Source organism: Anomaloglossus baeobatrachus, chromosome 2, assembly GCF_048569485.1.
Source record: "Anomaloglossus baeobatrachus isolate aAnoBae1 chromosome 2, aAnoBae1.hap1, whole genome shotgun sequence".
In the NCBI taxonomy this organism is placed as follows: domain Eukaryota; kingdom Metazoa; phylum Chordata; class Amphibia; order Anura; family Aromobatidae; genus Anomaloglossus; species Anomaloglossus baeobatrachus.
In genome coordinates, this window is record NC_134354.1 from 327,480,083 (window position 1) to 327,497,368 (window position 17,286).

Sequence of the window (17,286 nt, forward strand, 5' to 3'; positions counted from 1 at the left end):
TCTCTGGGAGGCTCGTTATGGAAAATTGCTTTCTCCGAAACGGACTGCTACAAGGGAATGGAGTTTGTACAGCTGGAAATCCTTGGTCATTGTTTGCCGCTTTGGACAGAAGGTCATCCAGTTGTGATCCAAGCAAAAAGTCTCCTTCACAAGGTATCCCGCATAGTCTGTTCCTGGACTGTACGTCTCCCTTACAGCATTTCAACTAGAGGGCCCTTCTGGCTGAATTTGAAAGAGCTGCTACCTTTGCAGATAATTTGAGCAAGTCGATGGAAGCATCCGCTAGAAGTCTGCCGCCCCCTGTATATGTGGAATTGAGGAAATAATGTCCTTACTAGACACGTTACCTTTAAGTTGGTCTTCTAAATTGTTGGACCCAGACCATTAGAGACCTTGTTACACATGTACCTGCCACCGCCGGGCGAAGAGCTCCCGCTGCAGCCTTCCAGGTACCACAGAACTGCAAGCCAGGCCTCCAACACGAGGTCTTGTGTGGATTCAGGATCTTTATCATCCACCAGCCCCACAGTGGAGCGGACAGCTTTCACTAGGGGTGTCACCTAAGAGGAAGCATAGTCTGCCGTCCACGTCTGAGGAAGATGAGGAGTCCAAGGATGAGGAAGAGGCAGGTGACAATTTTCTTGAACCCCGTTCAGAGCCGCCTGATTTATCTGAAGTTCCCCCATCTTCCTAGTGGATTGGTTATGAGTTTCCCTGACTTCAGCACGGATAACATCTCCCAACTTAGGCTGGTTTCACACTACGTCTTTTTAACATCCGCTGAAAACGTTTTTTTAGCGGAAGTACGGATCCTGCTTTTACAGCAAATAACGTATGCAAACGCATATGTTATTTTGCAGGATCCTGCACTGGATGTTTAGGGGCGGGCATTGGAGTCATGTGATCGGGAGTGAGGGGAACTAGACTGGGAGGAGGCTTCTGACAGCTGCAGACGCTGGTAACCAAGGTAAACATCGGCCTTGGATACCCGATATTTATCTTGGTTACGAGTGTCTGCAGCTGCTAGGAGCAGGGCTGCCTGCACACGTTACAAACGTAAACATCGGGTAACTAAGATAAGTGGTTACGCGATATTTACCTTGGTTACGAGTGTCCGCAGCTCTCAGGTGGGAGAGAGAGGGAGGAGAGGAAGGGGGAAAGACAGATAGAGAGAGAGAGGGTGAGGGAGGGAGTAGAGAGATAGACAAATCACGCGAGACTGGTTCTGGGCATGCTCAGTACTTTCTGGGCATGCTCAGTACAAAAGCAGGATCCTGTCTATCAGCACGCCAGCGTTCACCTGCGTTTGCGTGCGTTAGGCCTGGGCCACACGGGGACTACTGCGATCCCCTTGCATGAGACTCGGCTCGTGCTGGCAGTACAGCAGAGCCGAGTCTCATGCTTGTGTCCTTGCAACTGAGGTCCGTTCGTGCGAGCAGACCTCAGCTGCGGGGGGCGGGCCGGCACTCAGGAGGGGAGGGAGGGATTTCTCTCCCTCTCTCCTGCGTAGTCAGCTATAGCCATTCTCACACTGCACTTGCAGTACTGCGAGTGCAGTGCGATTTTTCTCTCGCCCCATTCACTTGAATGGGTGCGAGAGAAAGAGTCTCGGATTACAATCGCAGCATGCTGCGATTGTTTTCTCAGTCCGATTAGGGCTGAGAAAATAATCGCCCATGTGTGCTGACACACAGGCTAGAATTGGTCCGAGTGGAATGCGATGTTTTATCGCACTCCACTCGCACCGATTTTCTCGCCGTGTGGCTTAGCCCTTATAGTCAGGATCCAGCAATTTGCAGTATTTGGACGGAGCTCAAAAACGCTACAAGTAGCGTTTTTGAAACATGTTAAAAAACTGCAAGTCACTGGATCCTCACTATAACGCAGGCAAACGCAGGTGAACGGATGTTAACGCGAGTCCATTGCAAATGCATTGAAATGAAAACGCATTTGCACTGGATCCGCTTGTCCGCTAAAATAACGTTAAGGACGGATGTTAAAAAGACGTAGTGTGAAACCAGCCTTAGCCTTGAGGCTTGGTGCTTCCGTACATAAACCAAAACCAGAGACCAAAACCAGAGAAGAGTAGTAGATGCAGTTTCCTTCTACTAAGATTACCCCAGGGTTTTTTTCTTTTTGCAGCTTGTATGGCTGATAATAGAGAACAATAGACGTTAGTTTCCATATTACAATAACTTCTTTTCTAGCCTGTTAAGGTGACAATAGAGAAAAGTGGATGTGGTTCCCCCATATTATAAAAGCCTTTTCTTTGTTAGTAATAGCTGACAACAGAATAAAAGCAGTAGTTCTCCCACATTATAACAGTTATTCTATGACTTGCAAAGATTGACAACAAGGGATAATAGTTGCAGCCTCTCTATACCAATAACAGTTCTGTATAATGGCTGACAACAGAACAATATGAGCAGTCTTTCTGGTGCTGTGGCATTCGCTTATTTACACTTGATAACATCTGGAATGATATAATTATTAACTAAATTTTTGATCACATCTAGAGCGTCACAATGGTATACTAAGCTCTTCGTGGTAACTTTTTTTTTTTTTTTTTTTAACAGTGCTTTGATTTGCCTTGGGATTTTTTTGGCCAGGCACAACCCTTCCGCAGTCAGCAGAGGACAGTAACCATCTGATCCACATAGCACAATCTGGACCAGAGCTGAGAATCACAAGTGATACAACAGTCCAAGCCTCCCAATATAGCTAGGGTTACAGGTGCGCACCACAACACCCAGCAGCCTCTTTTTTTTGCTCTCGGTCTTGTCTTAAATGAACAAATCAGTCTACAACAGATGTTTTCACTTGGACACTGATTCACTGAGACAAGTTCATGTTTCCTCTTATAAATTCAGCATGCATATTTGTCCATGTTATCTAGGAATAAGGACCCTGTTCTAGGGTCCGAAACACGTCAAGATTTGGTCTTTGGTCATGTTTTTTAATTTTGTATGTAATGTCAACATTATGAACTAAATAAAACAGAATAACTCTCTGATACAGGTGTGACAAGGCCCCCTTGGTAATCTGAGGATAGACGGTCCTTGTAAACCCCACAATTCCTATGATTCCTCTTAGAGGTACCTCCTGAAAGAAGAGAACATAGGGGGGAGACTTTTAAACAATGAAATGCTGCAGCAGACACTCACACCCCAAGATGGCGGATCTGGTACCGGTTTCGGAGGCAGTTTATGACTTCCAGATTTGGATTTCTCAGACCCCCCGGAATGTCGACTTGCCGGACTGGAGGGACTAGCCCTGCCGGAGGAGCGCTCCCCTTGCTGCCCTGGGAATCTGTATGCTGTTCCAGCACATCCTGCTCTGGTGGAGAGTTGTCTTCCATCCTGAATAGGGGAGAAGTCATACTCACCAAAATGCAGCGAAGGTGACTCCTCATACCTCCCTGGTTCAAATTTCCCACCCGAAATCAGTTCACTGGGCGCCGCCATCTTGGTGATCCGGGTGCCGCGTCGCTTCCTCTTCACCCCAGCATTCCGTCAGCAGGGTGCCCGTCTCGCGGGCTCCGTGTGAGGATCACATAGCCTGGGGCTACGCAGAGCCGAGCTCCCGCTCTAGGCCCGCGCCCCACCACCGCAGTCAGCCGAAGACCTGGGGAGGTGCATCCAGGCCCGAATGCCGGCTTTTGGTAAGAAACCAAACTTCCACACCGGGTCAGACCTAGGAGAATCCGTGGGTTGTCCCATCAGGACAGGAAACCAAACTGATGTGGAGGAGAGGTACCGCCTTTTTATCAGTGGGTTTCCTGTCCTGATGTGGGTGGAACTTCTCAGGTGGTGCTGTCATGGGCGAAAGGGAAAATAATTCAGTGAAATGCAGTGACTCTGGGCATCCCAGCAAAGGCAATGGGTTTCAAGATATGACATTCAGACACAGTTTTGTGAGGATCCGTTTTTGGGCTCAAAAACATATCCTCACAAAGAATGAGCATGTCAGCTTGTGTGGCATTTTCTAATCTGCTTTTGCTATTGAAAACATTATCAATGAGCTCAAAAACCTTTTAGGTGATGCGGTTTTTTAAAAAGCTGATCTGCTTTTGCAGCTGAAAAACGTATCCTCAAAAACGCAGCAAAAACGCAGTGTGTGAAAGTACCCTTAGATCAGGAATAGAACAGCCATTTATAGGGCATTTCATAACGTTCCCAAATTCCGATGAAAAAATATTCAGCACATTCTGCATTGAACTACTGTCCCCAATTTATTATATATTTTAGGAGTCGGAGTTGGTCCATTTTTTACCACCTCCAACTCCACCAAAATGAACATTGACTCTGACTCCACAGCCCTGCTGGTAAGTCAGTGTATTGCATGTACGCACACTATATACACAGCTCCTGTGTATGTCACTAATTAATGTCATTGGTGATCACTGTATTACCTGTACCCTGACACTACATACAGAGCTCCTGTGTTTAATTGCATTGAGGTAATATTAGTGTTATTAGTATTGTGGTTGTTAATCATGATCATTTATTGTAGTACTCGTCACTGTGTAGTAGTAATATGTGGTCTTGTCATGGTTTGGTGGTATTTGTCCCTTGTATATATTATTTGGTCATTATGTAGTCTGGTCATAGTGTTGTGGTATTTCTCCCTTGTATGTGGTAATATTTGGTTACTATGTGGCCTAATTATGGTGTGGCAGTATTAGGGCTCGTGCGCACGTTGCGTAATTGCATGCATTTTTACGCTGCGTATTGCACTGCAGCGTAAATGCATGTGACCTGCGTCCCCTGCACAATGATACGTGCGCACGTTGCTTTTATGAACGCAGCGATTTGGGTGCTAAAACTTTGACCCAAATCCGTGCGTTCATAAAATGAGCATGTGAATTAATTTGTGCGCTTTGGATGCAGCTCCCACTCTGACTATGGTGGGGGAAGCAGCCAAAGCGCATGAAATTGGTTTTTTTTGTACAGAAAAACTGCATCCATTGTGCAGTGTTTCTGCAGCGATTTGAGGCGCACATGTGCTGTCAAATAGCTGCAGAATATTCAGCAGTTACGTGCGCATGAGCCCTTACTCTCTTGTATGTGGCTGTGTTTGATCACTATGTTGGTAATATGTTATCTAGTCACGATTGGCGGTATTTCTCTTGAGGCTGTATTCAATCATTATGTGGTGGTAATATGTTTGGTCACGGTGTGACAGTATTTCTCCCTTGTATGTGGTATTATTGGTCTTGTACACCGTGTGCATAATTATTAGGCAAGTTGTATTTCAGAGGATTTTTTTTATTATTGATCAACAACTGTTCTCAATCAACCCAAAAGACTCAAATATCAAAGCTTAATATCTTTGGAAGTTGGAGTATTGTTTTTTTAGATTTAGCTATCTTAGGAGGATATCTTTTTGTGCAGGTAACTATTAGTGACATGTCACTTCTTAGAACGCGCGCTTCGGGCAGCAGCCGAAGTGCTGCGCTCTAAGACGCCACGTGCGCACGGCCCCTGCACAATCTCCATAGATTATGCAGGGGACGCAGGACGCATGCAGTTACGCTGCGCTACAAAGCGCAGCGTAACTGCATGTAATTACGCAACGTGCGCACATAGCCTTACTGTGCAGACTTATTAGGCAACTTAATAAAAACCAAAATATATCCCCATCTCACTTGCTTATTTTCACCAGGTAAACCAATATAACTGCATAAAACGTAGAAATAAACATTTCTGACATGCAAAAACAAAAACCCCCCAAAAATAGTGACCAATATAGCCACCTTTCTTTATGATGACACTCAACAGCCTACCATCCATAGATTCTGTCAGTTGCTTGATCTGTTTATGATCAACATTGCATGCAGCAGCCACCACAGCCTCCCAGACACTGTTCAAGAGGTGTACTGTCCCCCCCCCCCCCGTAGATCTCACGTTTTATGAGGGACCACAGGTTCTCTATGGGGTTCAGATCAGGTGAACAAGGGGGCCATGTCATTTTTTTACCTTTTAGACCTTCACTAGCCAGCCACGCTGTGGAGTAGTTGGATGCATGTAATAGAGCATTGTCCTGCATGAAAATCATGGTTTTCTCGAACGATACCGACTTCTTCCTGTACCACTGCTTGAAGAAGTTGTCTTCCAGTAACTGGCAGTAGGTCTGGGAGTTGAGCTTCACTCCATCCTCAACCCGAAAAGGTCCCACAAGTTCATCTTTGATGATACCAGCCCATACCAGTATCCCACCCCCTTGCTGGCGTCTGAGTCGGAATGGAGCTCTCTGCCCTTTACTGATTCAGCCTCTGGTCCATCAATCTGGCCCATCAAGAGTCACTCATTTCATCAGTTCATAAAACCTTTGAAAAATCAGGTCTTAATATATTTCTTGGCCCAGTCTTGAAGTTTTATTTTATGTTTCTTGTTCAAAAGTGGTCGTTTTTCAGCCTTCCTTACCTTGGCCATGTCCCTGAGTATGGCACACCTTGTGCTTTTTGATACTCCAGTAACGCTGCAGCTCTGAAATATGGTCAAACTGGTGGCAAATGGCATCTTGGCAGCTTCACGCTTGTTTTTCCTCAATTCATGGGCAGTTATTTTGCGCATTTTTACCCCAACACACTTCTTGCGACCCTATTGGCTATTTGCCATGAAACGCTTGATTGTTCGGTGATCACGCTTCAAATGTTTGGCAATTTCAAGACTGCTGCATCCCTCTGCAAGACATCTCACAATTTTGGACTTTTCAGAGCCAGTCAAATCTCTCTTCTGACCCATTTTGCCAAAGGAAAGGAAGTTACCTAATAATTAAGCACATTTTATATAGGGTGTTGATGTCATTACACCACACCCCTCCTCATTACAGAGATGCACATCACCTGATTTACTTAAAGGGAACCTGTCAGCAGAAATTTCCCCTAAAACCTAACAGATTGCCCCTCTGCAGCTCCTGGGCTGCATTCTAGAAAGGTCCCTGTTATTATTGTGCCCCCTTTCTGACCAAAAAAAAAAAAGAGTTTATAAAGTGGTACCTTTTTGGCTTCGGATTCTATAAATGTGACACGGGGGCGGGCTGCCTGATGGCCGTTATTCTGCCCCCTGGTCCTGTATGCCGCCCCCATCGCTGATTTCCATACTTGTGGACGCCGCCCACTGCTCCAGCCATCCCCGCGCATGCCCAGTGCCCATCTCTCATGGATGAGCACTGTGCCCAGTGTCACCGCTGGTGACGTGCGCGCAGGGTTTAGATTATGGGCGGTGCTGTGATGTTTATTACCAAGCAACCGCCCATAATCGCGGGACCGCGCTTTCCCCCTCGGCGTCCTTCTTTCTGCGCAAGCGCGGTGCTGCTGACCCCACGTCACCTCCTTCCCATCTTGCCCTGAGGCAGGAAATAGATGGGAAGGAGGTGACGTGGGGTCAGCAGCACCGCGCTTGCGCAGAACGAAGGACGGAAATCAGCGATGGGGGCGGCATACAGGACCAGGGGGCAGAATAACGGCCATCAGGCAGCCCGCCCCCGTGTCACATTTATAGAATCCAAAGCCAAAAAGGTACCACTTTATAAACTTATTTTGGTCAGAAAGGGGGCACAATAATAACAGGGACCTTTCTAGAATGCAGCCCAGGAGCTGCAGAGGGGGAATCTGTTAGGTTTTAGGGGAAATTTCTGCTGACAGGTTCCCTTTAATTGGTAGTTGGCTCTCAAGCCTATACAGCTTGGAGTAGGACAACATGTATAAAAAGTATCATGTAATCAAAATACTTATTTGCCTAGTAATTCTGCATACAGTGTATAGTGGATTGTGTTCTGTATGGAGGTCACTTTTTCTCTCTGATATCAATATGGGGAGGATTCTTTATTTCCGATAGAGATTTAATACTTGGACATTTAACCCCTCCCTGTCCTGTGATTATTACACTACAGCAAACATGCACTTACAGAGGTTCTCTGCTGAAAACAAGTAATCACCTTTACTAACGCCACATTGAGTATTTGTATACTTTATTAAATTTTAAGGGGTTTACAATAACAGGGGAGGGGGTAATTGAGGTATTTAAAATGCATTCTTAAAAATATTGTTGAAATAACAAAGAAAGGGAAGAGGAAGGGAAGAAAGGGTAGGCTAAAAGTGGATGGGAAGGGGTATTGGAGGGGAAGTGGCAATGGAAGGAGTAAGGCTATGTGCACACGTTGCTTTTTTTTCAGCGCGGAAAAAACGCACCCTCTGGCAGAGGGGAGAATTGTAAACAATGCTTTTTTGAGAAAAACGCATCGAAAATGCATGCGTTTTTCATGCAGTTTTTTTAGGTGCGTTTTTTAAGACTTGTCAGTGTTAATAAAGTTGGTTGAACACAGACCTTTGGAAAAAAAACCCTGTGATGTCATTTCCTTTTCCACATTCTGTTTGGATAAATGGGAGGGCTTGGAATGGAAGGAGCACCATTTGAATTTTGGAAAAGTTGAAATAAACTTCGCGCACCATGTCACATTAGCAGGGCCCCTTGGGTACCTATACGTCAGAAAACCCCCACAAGTGACCCCATTTTGGAATCTGCACCCCTCAAGGATTTTATTCAGGAGTATATTAAGCATTTTGAATCCACAGTCCACAATCTTCCCCCAAAATGTTGCTGTAGCAACAATATTCTCACTTTTAGGCCAGTTTCACACGTCAGTGAAAAACACTGACGTTTTTCACTGGCGTGTAAAACACGCACATGTCCCTCTGTGTGCCGTGAATCACGGCACACGTGGGTTGTCCAAGTGCAATTCGGGCTCCGTTCTCCGTGGCCCGTGATTGCACTCAGTAATCATCTCACCTGCGCCCGCTCCCGCTCTCCATGGTGCTGATCGCTCCCGCGGTGCAGTATTCGGCTGGTGCTGACCCCCGCAGCAGCTGCTTCCTGGGTCGGCTGTGTCGCGCATCATGAATATGCGCGACAATGAGTCGGCTCAGAAGCAGCAAGCTGCACGGGCTCCAGAAGACATCGCTGGACGCCGGGTGAGTTAAAATGATTTTTATTTTAAAAGCACGTTTTTTTCTGGCACGTGTTTCACGGACCACACCACTGCGTGGTCCATGGAACATCAGTGATGCCAGAAAAAAAAAAAATGGACATGTCTCCGTGCGGCAATCACGCACACGCGGGTACGCCGCACGGAGACACGTGCAGTGAAAAATCACTGACGTGTGAGCAGACCCATTCATTATAATGGGTCTGCGTATGTCAGTGATCCTGGTACGTTTAAAAAAAAAAAAAAGCATAAACGTCCCAGAATTACTGACGTGTGAAACAGGCCTAAGGCTATGTGGCCATGATCTAGCGACACGGCGTCTAGTACACAGTGTCAGCCTTCCTGCAGCTGCCCATGCCCACGATTTGGGTTCAGGCTGCTGTGGAGCTCTATGCTACCTGCAGAGAACACTCTCGTCTCCGCAGCATAAATTGACATGCTGAGGCTCGGGAAGCCACGCCACCGGTCAGTTTATGCTGCGGAGAAAAGAAGCACAGTGGGCATGGGATCTCCAAAAATCCTTCCATTGTGCTTCTACTGCACAACGCAGCGTTATGGACGCAGGGAAAACACTCAGCGCCCATAACGCTGCAAACCCTGATTGTGGGCACACAGCCTAAAAAGCGTCAATGGATGAAGGGATGTCAAATATATATAACGTCCCACCCCCGCCTGCATATTCTAAGCTGGCACCTTTAGTACCTTTCATGTGGCACTAAAGGGTGCCTAGCTTAGTATTTATCCAAAAAAAAAAAAAAAAAAAAAAAAAATGGCGTGGGGTCCCCCCTATTTTTGATAGCCAGTCAGGGTAAAGCAGACAGCTGTAGCCTGCAAACCACAGCTGGCAGCTTCATCTTGGCTGGTGATCAATTTGGAGGGCTCCCCAGGCTTTTTTTTTTAATTTATAAATAAAGAGTTAAAAAAAAAAATAACGTGGGGTCCCCCCAAATTAGATCACCAGCCAAGGTGAAGCTGACAGCTGGGGTCTGGTATTCTCAGGGTGGGAAGTGCCATGGTTATTGGACTCTTCCCAGCCTAAAAATAGCAGGCCGCAGCCACCCCAGAAGTGGCGCATCCATTAGATGCGCCACTCCTGGCGCTTCGCCCCAACTCATCCCGCGCCCTGGTGCGTTGGCAAACGGGGTAATAAATGGGGTTGATATCAGATGTGTAATGTCACCTGGCATCAAGCCCAGCAATTAGTGATGTCACGGCGTCTATCAGATACCAGACATAACTAATTGACAGTAAACAAAAGCAAAAAAAAAAAAAAAAGACAAAAATTTTTTTATTAGAAAAAACACTCCCCAAATCATTCCCTTGTTCTCCAATTTAATAAAAAAAAAATTTGAAAAAAATGGGTCCGCAGAAATCCATTTGGACGTCCCACGTCGCCTCTGGACCTTCTAGAATATGGGGGCACGTTCAGGGAACGTATCCCCCATTTTCTAGGAGGGCAGACCCTCCATTTGAGGAGAGTGGGTGCCAAAAATCTGCACCCACTCTCCCCGGGTCACAGCTGCAGAGTGCCGAGCAGCCAGCACAGCTCTCTGAACACAGTGCTGGCTGTCAGCTGCTCTGCACATGTGACCGGACGGCGTCTGCTGTGAAGAAGGAGGGGGCCGCGGGGGGGATCAGCGCTGCGACTGGACAGGTAAGGGGGAATACCGGGGGAATAGGGGGTGACCTGGCAGGGCCTGGGGGGCATTTTTCTGTCGCATGTCTCAAGGCACATGCGACAGAAATCATAGGAGCAGGGCGGCCGGTGCGCTACTGTGCGCGCGGCCATGTTGGATTTTCGGGAGGGGGGGGGTCGGGGGGGGGGGGGGGGTCGAGGGTCGGGGCGGGCACTTCGGTGACACCGGGGGCTTCCCAGGACTTTGCCAGGAAGTGAGGTCAACAGGAAACCTCTTGACCTCACTTCCAGGTAAATGCCTGCGTTCTGGCATGCCGACAAAGCATGCGGACCGCAACAAAAAAGCAGCTCACTGCGGTGTAGCTGCGTTGACCCCCACATCATTGATTCAATGGGGGAGAGAACGCAGCCACACCGCACAAAAGAAGTGACATGCTGCTTTTCTTTCCGCACCGATTTTTGGCATCCAAAACGCTGCGTTTAGAAACGCAGCGTGTGCACTGATTTTTCGGCTTTCTCATACACTTTGCTGGGAAAGCTGAACGCATGCAATTTGCCACTGAAACGCTGCGGTCCTAAACGCAGCGTTTCCGCGGTAAAAAACGCAACGTGTGCACACAGCCTAAGGGAATATAAAGGGGGAGGAGAAAGGGAAGACGTTGAGGCAATTTGTTAAGTTTCAAAGTCAAGCAAGATTATAAACTCATTCATTTAGCACAGTATATAAACACATTCGGGGATAACATATTACATTTATATTATTTAGATAATGTCAAGGAACTAATTCAAAACAAGGTTTGGCATGTATTTCTGGGACCAAAGAGACCATCTTATTTTAGATCTTTGATAGTTTTTTTTCTTTTAACGCAATATTATACTCATATAAATTATGAGCTGAAACCCTGTCCGTAACTTCTGAAATAGATGGGATTCTTTCTTCTCTCCAGTTGGCTGCTAATAAATTCTTAATAACTAAGAAAATGTGACAGACAATGTATCTATACTTTTTCTCATATTCTTCTAACCCTATGGAAAGAATAACCAATTCTGGAGTAAGATTTATATCTTTTGTAGTCAATTGCTTTAAGAGGTCTCTGACTTTCTTCCATAAGGGTTTAAGTAAAGGACATCCCCAGAAAATGTGGATAAAGGATCCATTTTTCCCGCAACCTCTCCAACATAGTGGTGAGTTTTCAGCAGAAAACGTGCACAACTTCAGAGGGGTATAGTACCATCTGGAATACACTTTATAATATGTCTCCTGAAGAGAAGCACAGGTTGCAGTTGCATAAGTTGTTTCCAGAGCTTGTTTCCATGTACTTATAGGAAATTCCTTGTGCAAATCTTTCTCCCAATTATTTAGGTTTAGCTTTTTCTCAAATTCATAATCTTCATTTAGCAAGGAATATATATTACTGGTTTTCCAAATAATTTGGTTTAATGGATTATTCAATAAATTTATTAGGGGGTTTAGGAAGCTGAAATCTAGGTTTTTTGTTTGTAAGAAAATTTTCTATACGGTACCTAATTTTTTTCTCTTTATTTGGGATGTTGAATTTAGTTTGTATGTTTTTGAAGGGCAAGATTTTGTTATTTTCTATTAGTTCGAGAAAATTGTTTATGTTGTATTGTTTCCATTTTATTATGTTCATTTTGGGAGTCAGAATTTGTATTGTTTCAATTGGGCAACATTTAATATCCTCCAAAGGTACATTATCTTTCATCAATGTTTTTAATAGGGATTTCCATGCCCATAGTTCTCTTTACTTGTTTGAAATTTAGTTAATGTTTTTTGTGTGTTTAAAAGTTGGGCCAAAATGATATCTGATTTGGGAATGTTTCGATTATAATGTTTTTCTATATGTACCCAACTATTTTTAAATTCGGTAATTAGACCACATTGAGTATTTGGTGAGTTTTTTACCTCAGTATTTGAAGCCAAAACCAGCAGCGGTAAAATCAGAGAAAAAGTATAACAGAAACAGGCACCACTTCTCTATTTTTCACCCATTCCTGGTTTTGGCTACAAATACTGAGGTAACATACTGACCAAGTACTGAACGTGTGAACGTGGCCTAAGCATTAGTGATAAATTATTTATCAGTGGGGTCTGATTACTGGGACCTGCATTGATCGGCAAAATGTGCAACATTTATCCCCATTACACTGGAGGTCGTGTCCAACTCGACCCCTGATCCATTCATTCCCTCAGTGGCTGCCGTGTTCTGTTTTTGGCTTTTCTGACTGCCCCAAAGAGGATGACTGGAGCTGCGGTCAAACACCCCACCTGCTGCTACATTGTATAATGGGGATACAAGTGTCCTGTCAGGGATAAAAGTTGCCCACTCTTTCGATCGGTGCGGTTTCCGCTGGTCTGGTTCCACCGATCAATAAGTTATCACCTACCGAACCTGTGGATCGGTGATAACTTGTAACCAAAGACCCTCTACTGCAAACTACTGTAATTGTACATCAGATGAGGAGGAGCCGCCTGTGTTCTACAGTCAACGCTCCACTATAACGGGGATATTGGCTAATAGGTATTTGTATGTAGCTGTAGGGAGTGCCTCTGGAGTCAATTCCCCTGGTGGGCCCCTGCACCCTTGTCTGACCCTGGGTGTAGGAAATTATGTGGTGCACGGTACACAAAACTTGTCATTGTGTAGACTGGATCACTGCCTCACTTCATAAACTGTTGTGTTTATTGCCATGACAATCTATACATAGCCAGCAGCCTATTGCTGGGACCACAAGGATCCTGACGGCTGACAGCACACAAGCACTGCTATATTACACAACATATTGTACCCTGGCAGCTGATTGTGTACCGCCCAAACAGCGGTCGACCCGCTCGTAGCTCGAGGGTCTCCGGACCCGGGGGCGCGGGGACACTCTAAAGCATGATGGGGGAGGGGGGGGTCTATTTACAGGGGAGTATTAGATAGATCGTGACGCCACCCTTAGTGTGTGGTAATAGGGAGTACCGCCGCTGCCGTTGGGAATACCTGGGGTGATGGAATGGGGGAAGCTAGATGACGTTACCCTCCACGGGTAGGGAAGGCTCCGGGACTCTGGATGGTGGGATGGATTGCAGGGGGAGGGCAGACTTGCTGGGACAAGGGGTGCTCAGGAGGAAAGCAGACGCTAACAATGTAGTAAACCAAGTCTCTGGGTGCCACTGCCCTCTTGGGGGAGCTCGTCCGGGTTCCGTCCCCTGCAGTACTGCCTGATGGTCCGGAGCCTGTCTCCGTGCACAGATTTTAGTAGTCCAAGTGGCCCGTAAGCTTGAGGCTGTCCAGGCCCCGCTCCCCACTTTTTGGTGTGAAGGAGCTGTGCTCTCAGCAGCTCACTCTTGGGATATCAGTGGGCTGCTTTGCTTGGAAAGCCCTATCCCCCTCATTGTGCTAGTGCCCCCGATCTCTGAGCTTCATGGGAACAGTCCATTAAGACCCTATCCTCCGCAGGTTAATTGCTGGGTTGATTGAAGCCTCTCCCCGACCTAGAGTCCAGTAACCAGACGTGCTTTCGGTCCCAGACCGGCTATTGTACTGCTGCTGACTGTCCTCCTAGACTAAAGCGGGCTTTACCTTGCTACGATATCGTTAATGTTTTATCGTTGGGGGTCACGTAGTTAGTGACGCACATCTGGCGCCATTAACGATATCGCAGCGTGTGACACTTATGCGCAACCTAAAACGATCGCAAAAGTGGCCAAAATAGTTTGCCGCGGAGAGGTCGTCCTAAAACAAAAAAATCGTTTACCTCTCATTAGCGATGTTGTTCCTCGTTCCTGCAGCAGCCCACATCGCTGTGTGTGACACCGCAGGAGCGACGAACATCTCCTTACCTGCCTCCACCGGCTATGTGGAAGGAAGGAGGTGGGCGGAATGTTACGTTCCGCTCATCTCCGCCCCTCCACTTCTATTAAACGCCTGCCGTGTGACGTTGCTGGGACGCCGAACGTCCAGCCCCCTTAGAAAGGAGGCGGAACGCTGGCCAGAGCGAGGTCGCAGGGCAGGCAAGTACGTGTGACGGGGGGAGTGAGATTTTGTACGTGACGGGCAGCGATATGCCCGTGTCGCACAAACGATGGGGGCGGGTACGCACGCTAGCGATATCGGTACAGATATCGCTACCGTGTAAAGCCCCCTTAAGCCATGCACCCAGTCCCAACATTCCACGACCGGGTCTCCGACTCCTCCGGGTCCAGACCATCGTCTGCAACCAAATCTACTTCTCCCCTGGGAGCTCCAACTCCCAGCTTCCCCAAGCTCCTCACTGCTCGAGGGCTACCACTCAACTCACTTGTTACCTCCCATCTCCCTGCCTGACCCCTAGGTGGGCGGCCCTATTCCAGCCTAGCAGCCCACTGGTGTGCCTGACAGGGTGTGGTGCAAAGTGTGATTGGGATTTTGGATGCTGATGGAGGCAGTGCTGCAGATTGGGAACCCAGAACCAAGAGGGGTTGAGTCCTGCACTAAAGATAAAGAGCGTGCAGTACCCTGTGACGACCTGACTAGTCCAGGGGCGTCACAATGGCACACAAGCACTGCCATAACACACAGCATGTTGTATCCTGACAGCACACAAGCATGGCCATATTACACAACATATTGTATCCTGATGGCTGACAGCACACAACATATTGTATCCTGACAACACACAAGCACTGCCATGATGGCTGACAGCACACAAGCACTGCCATATTACACAACATATTGTATCCTGATGGCTGACAGCACACAACATATTGTATCCTGACAACACACAAGCACTGCCATATTACACAACATATTGTATCCTGATGGCTGACAGCACACAAGCACTGCCATATTACACAACATTGTATCCTGATGGCTGACAGCACACAAGCACTACCATATTACACAACATATTGTATCCTGATGGCTGACAGCACACAAGCACTACCATATTACACAACATATTGTATCCTGATGGCTGACAGCACACAAGCACTACCATATTACACAACATATTGTATCCTGATGGCTGACAGCACACAAGCACTACCATATTACACAACATATTGTATCCTGATGGCTGACAGCACACAAGCACTACCATATTACACAACATATTGTATCCTGATGGCTGACAGCACACAAGCACTACCATATTACACAACATATTGTATCCTGATGGCTGACAGCACACAAGCACTACCATATTACACAACATTGTATCCTGATGGCTGACAGCACACAAGCACTACCATATTACACAACATATTGTATCCTGATGGCTGACAGCACACAAGCACTGCCATATTACACAACATAATGTATCCTCATGGCTGACAGCACACAAGCACTACCATATTACACAACATTGTATCCTGATGGCTGACAGCACACAAGCACTACCATATTACACAACATATTGTATCCTGATGGCTGACAGCACACAAGCACTACCATATTACACAACATATTGTATCCTGATGGCTGACAGCACACAAGCACTACCATATTACACAACATATTGTATCCTGATGGCTGACAGCACACAAGCACTGCCATATTACACAACATATTGTATCCTGATGGCTGACAGCACACAAGCACTGCCATATTACACAACATTGTATCCTGATGGCTGACAGCACACAAGCACTACCATATTACACAACATATTGTATCCTGATGGCTGACAGCACACAAGCACTACCATATTACACAACATATCGTATCCTGATGGCTGACAGCACACAAGCACTACCATATTACACAACATATTGTATCCTGATGGCTGACAGCACACAAGCACTACCATATTACACAACATATTGTATCCTGATGGCTGACAGCACACAAGCACTGCCATATTACACAACATAATGTATCCTCATGGCTGACAGCACACAAGCACTACCATATTACACAACATTGTATCCTGATGGCTGACAGCACACAACATATTGTATCCTGACAACACACAAGCACTGCCATATTACACAACGTACTGTACAATGTGACAACTGTATCCTGAGGCCAATCCAGTACCTGTTGCAGCACAGCACTGCAGACCGTACACTAGATGGCAGCCAGCATGTCACACACATTGCACGCTCGTGTACTTCATAAGCTGGTACTACTCACTGTATCCAAAGCCAGCTACCCATCACACAAACACTAGTGTCCACGGTCACACGCGGCAAGTAATAATCATTGACAGCAGCAGCGAGAGCGTACACGGGGAGTGACGGGCAGCATGCATTGACACGCACGGTGAAACAGGGTCCATTCTCTCACCTCAGTTTCCTCTGCCACCAGCTCCACGTCGGGCCATAAATCTACCAGTTGAGCAAGTGGCATGTTGCACGGGCCAGTACTATCTGACTCCCTCCTCACAGCAAACCAGCCACACAGTGACCCCTTGTTCGCCGACAGCACTGAACGTACCGCCCTGCTAGTCCACTATTGGTCACTCTCAATCAAAAGCTGCTCTCACCATTAGTCGCTGATAATAGGTGAGGCTTCAAGTACCACGCCCCCATTCTGAGCCCCTCAGGTATCTGTCTCCTTATCAACACTAGAGATTAGCGAGAAAGAGAGCGACATCTTGTGTCTGGAAGTGGTAACAGTATGCTACAATAAAAGTAATGATTATGTAAGGCCTAAGGCCTAAAACACACTTCCGCA

General features: G+C 46.6%; 1 protein-coding gene across 2 annotated transcripts in view; it reads right to left on the reverse strand.

The window, feature by feature from the left end:
- The window catches only part of RPS6KA1 (ribosomal protein S6 kinase A1), a 652,732-nt gene extending 635,668 nt beyond the window's left edge, over positions 1-17,064 (reverse strand). Inside the window, exon 1 of one of the 2 annotated variants that reach the window (XM_075335914.1) lies at positions 16,897-17,064. In XM_075335914.1, coding sequence (XP_075192029.1) covers positions 16,897-16,959 — 63 coding nt within the window. In that variant the 5' untranslated portion in view covers positions 16,960-17,064. The remainder of the gene's footprint in view (positions 1-16,896) is intronic. The other variant, XM_075335912.1, reaches the window with a different exon arrangement.
- Between the last annotated feature and the right edge of the window lie 222 nt (positions 17,065-17,286).